This window comes from Silene latifolia, chromosome 2 (genome assembly GCF_048544455.1).
Source record: "Silene latifolia isolate original U9 population chromosome 2, ASM4854445v1, whole genome shotgun sequence".
Taxonomy (NCBI): Eukaryota; Viridiplantae; Streptophyta; class Magnoliopsida; order Caryophyllales; family Caryophyllaceae; genus Silene; species Silene latifolia.
The window spans coordinates 133,687,844-133,691,498 of NC_133527.1; the positions used below are offsets into that span (position 1 = coordinate 133,687,844).

The window sequence follows — 3,655 nt, forward strand, 5'->3', positions numbered from 1 at the left end:
TGTGGCACCTTCTATGTTATACACCATGACGTCACCCTGGCCATTTTCAACCTGTGGAATCGACATCATTGGAAAGGTAAACCCATATGGAACTGGAGGGCATTGTTTTATCCTTCTTGCAATCGACTACTTCACGAAGTGCGTAGAAGCTAAGTCTTACAAAGTGTTAAAAGCGAAGCAAGTAGCACAAGTAATTCAGACTGACATCATTTGCCGGTATGGAGTACCACATGAGTTCATCAACGATCACGGAACCCATTTTCAAGCCGAGACCGCAGTTATACTTGAAAAGTATAAAATCAAGCATCACAAGTCATCACCATACCGACCACAGATGAATGGTGCGGTAGGACTGCTAATAAAAGAGTTAAATCCATTTGGAGGAAGATGTCTGACAACGATAGAGTGAGGCCAGAGAATATACCATTTGCATTATGGGGGTATAGAACTTCAATTAGAACAACCACGAGAGCAACCCCGTATTACTTCGTATATGGAATGGATGTAGTTCAACCAATTGAGCTAGAAGTACCATCCTTAAGGATCCTACTGGAAAGCCAGGTTCCTGAAGCAGATTGGGTTCAAGAAAGATACTATTCACTAGTCATGCTCGACAAGCGGCGTTTGAACACATTATACCATGTCCAACTCTACCAGAAAAGGATAGAGAGAGCTTTCAACAAAAAGGTCAAACCAAGGGTAATTAATGAGGGAGATCTGGTTCTTAATTTAGTTAGAGCTTTGTTACCAATTGACCCGAGAGGTAAGTTTAAACCAAATTGGGCAGGCCCTTATTTGGTTAAGAAGATTTTTCGGGAGGTGCAGTTCCATTAACAGATTTGGATGGGAATGACTTCATAAATCCTACGAATTTGGACCAGCTGAAGAAATATTATCCTTGATGACCTTATTCTCAAATGTCAAGAAATAATTTTTGAATTGTAAATATTCTTAGAATAACTTGTGAGTCATTTGTCAACACTGCATGAAATATTTTACGTGAGAACTACAGACTCGGTTTGATTATGTGCCAAAGCAGATACGTAGGCAACTCTTAGTTAAGAGTACAACCGAAACATGTAAAACAAAAATGAAATTTTTGATGCAGAAACTGGGGATTTCTAATAAATAATAAGTTTTTATTTATTCTAAATTCCGGGCGAACCCCGTTACAATACTTTATTCCGGGCGAAGCCCATCACACACAACTAAAAAGGAAAGCACACAAATAGTAATAATAATAGTAGATAGTAATTTCGAAGACTACTCTTTGCTACCCTCAGCCGGGCCGCACGCCCCATCACGACGAGACGAAGTTTCACCCATCATCACTCGGCTCTTTTCTTCGGAGGAATCATCAATTCTTCCCGAGGGCCCGATCTATCTTTCACACTAGGTCGAGGATCAAGTCTTTGTGCAAATGTCAACCCACTTTCATTTCTCGGACCTAACCTCTTCCACACATTTGAAACCAAAGAGTTAGTCTTAGGAGTCGAGTCAGTCTCTGTTTCGGGCCCAGATGAAATCGGGGTCGTCCCAGTAAAGAATTCTCGGTTCTTCTCCCCTTTTTTGTGGTATTTGCAATTGACAGCTTCATCCTTGTAAAGTTCCCTTCAGGCCTTGAAAGAAGGCTCAATAGTCCACATCAAGTAAGAGGGTGACACCCAAATAGAAGCAAATGGCTCAGAAATATGTCAAATAGTCCTCCGAATCCAAGACTTCGACCATGCATTAGACCTCGCGAGACTCACTTTCTTGATTTGGCCGCGAACAGGCTTAATGACGGGAATCCGTTGCTGACGACCGACCTGTCGAAGAACACGGTCCCGGTAGATATGGGTGGACCACTCCAAGCCCAAAAGAGTGAGATGTCTGGTTCTATCAACTTCAGACAAACCAGTAGCTACAGTAAGGCTGAGCCAGGGTAAGGCTCATCTAACATGTAACCCAGCATTGGCATAAAGTCATTGTCGCCAGAATGGCTCCTTCTTCCCAGTAGCAAACTTACGGTGACAAGAAGTAAAGCTTCTCACCATATCTACCCGGAACCTTCGGTGGATCAACCAACTTGAGTCTCTCACATAGCCAGGTCTGTGAAAGGGGCCGAGAAAATGGATTAGACTACAGGAAATGATGTCAAACCCACTGAAAACAAAGAAGGTGGGAAAAAAAAAAACAGAGAAAGAAAAGAAAAAAAACGAAAAAGAAAAAAAAATACTGCAAAAGAAAAAAGAAAACAGCGAAAAGACATACCTATAGAAGACGAGTTGATCCAGTGTAAGTAAGGTTTGGGTTAGCCTTTCGAGCATCTAACCCAACAAAGATTTCAGCAAGAATGAGCCAAGCCGGGCTCCTGTGTTGCTCCATCTATTCAACAATTCGGATGAATTTCGCTTTACCGTAACAAGTTGGTATCTTAATATGCTCTTCAAAAGCATAAAGATGAAGCATAATCAATCTAAAAGCCCTACGACGGAACGCCGTAGGAATCAATGGGTCGTCAGCACGACCAAATTTCTGAGCAATGGCGAGTAAGTTTACTCTTTCCCCATCAACAAAGGCACGCGCCTCATCACGTGACAAACCAAGGAAATCACGATACTTGTTAGCCCATCCCCTCTGAAAGTCGGGAATAACAGGAGTTAGCTCAATCTTCCAACCTCCTAGAATGGAAATTTCTTCCGGAAATGGACTAATCTCTCCTTCTGGAAAAAGCAAAAACATGATGGATAAGGTCCCAGAATTTTAAGCACTCATAAAAAAGACAGTTTCTGGCAGGACCTACCTCAGCGGGACTAGTTGTTTAAGTCCCGAATCAACAAGTATTTGAGAATCCAATCCTTTGAAATCAGAAACCCAAGATGAAATGGTTTTTCGAAGAGAATTCATGCTTAACAAAAAATTTTGTGAAGAAAAGAATAAGAAGTTATGATTTACCTCCTATTATGATCTTCTTATATAGGAAAAACAAGGAGATAGTTTCAAGGGTTTTAGGAAAGTTCTGCTTGCCGCCCAAGTAACCCGGCCGAAGCCTTGGGTTGGGCCTCCGGGCTTCCTCGTCACCCGTTTGTCGCTTGTTGCAACAAAGTTCATTGTCGCGGGCTTTACTTGTGTTTCGCGGGCCAGAATGGCCGATCTACATTTTTATCCCCTGCGAGTCCATGTTTGAGAAAAAAACCGTACGCACTTACGGATTTTTCTTATATATTTTACGGGTTATGTCTCGCCCATGTCATTTACGGGTCAATCCCCGAGACAAAAACTCGAAACTTGTCTACCCATCGATTTTTCCTATGAAATTTCGAAAATTCAAATATTCCGGGCGAGGCCCATCTTCGAATGAAATGTTAATTCCGGGCGAAGCCCATTTTTTAAAGAGAAATTTTAACTCCGGGCGAGGCCCATACGCAAAACAAAAAAAATTTGGGCGAAGCCCATAGTCGAATGAAATAGTTCCGGGCAAAGCCCATTTTCAAAATGAAATGTCAATTCCGGGCGAAGCCCATCTTCACATGCAAATTGGGTCAGAAACCCAATTCAATGTTTTAAGTTCGGGTCTCGAGCCCATCCATGTGAGCTATGATTTCCGAAAGTTCGGGATAACATTATATGATTTCTGTTATGATATATGTCCAAGTTTAAGCAGGTACGTTTC

General features: G+C 41.9%; 1 protein-coding gene across 1 annotated transcript; it reads left to right on the plus strand.

Annotated features, from left to right (window-relative positions):
* The first annotated feature begins 387 nt into the window (after positions 1-387).
* Positions 388-834, plus strand: LOC141641341 (uncharacterized). Its single transcript, XM_074450007.1, has one exon. It carries the CDS (start codon positions 388-390, stop codon positions 832-834), a length of 447 nt encoding a protein of 148 aa, XP_074306108.1.
* The last annotated feature ends 2,821 nt before the right edge of the window (positions 835-3,655 follow it).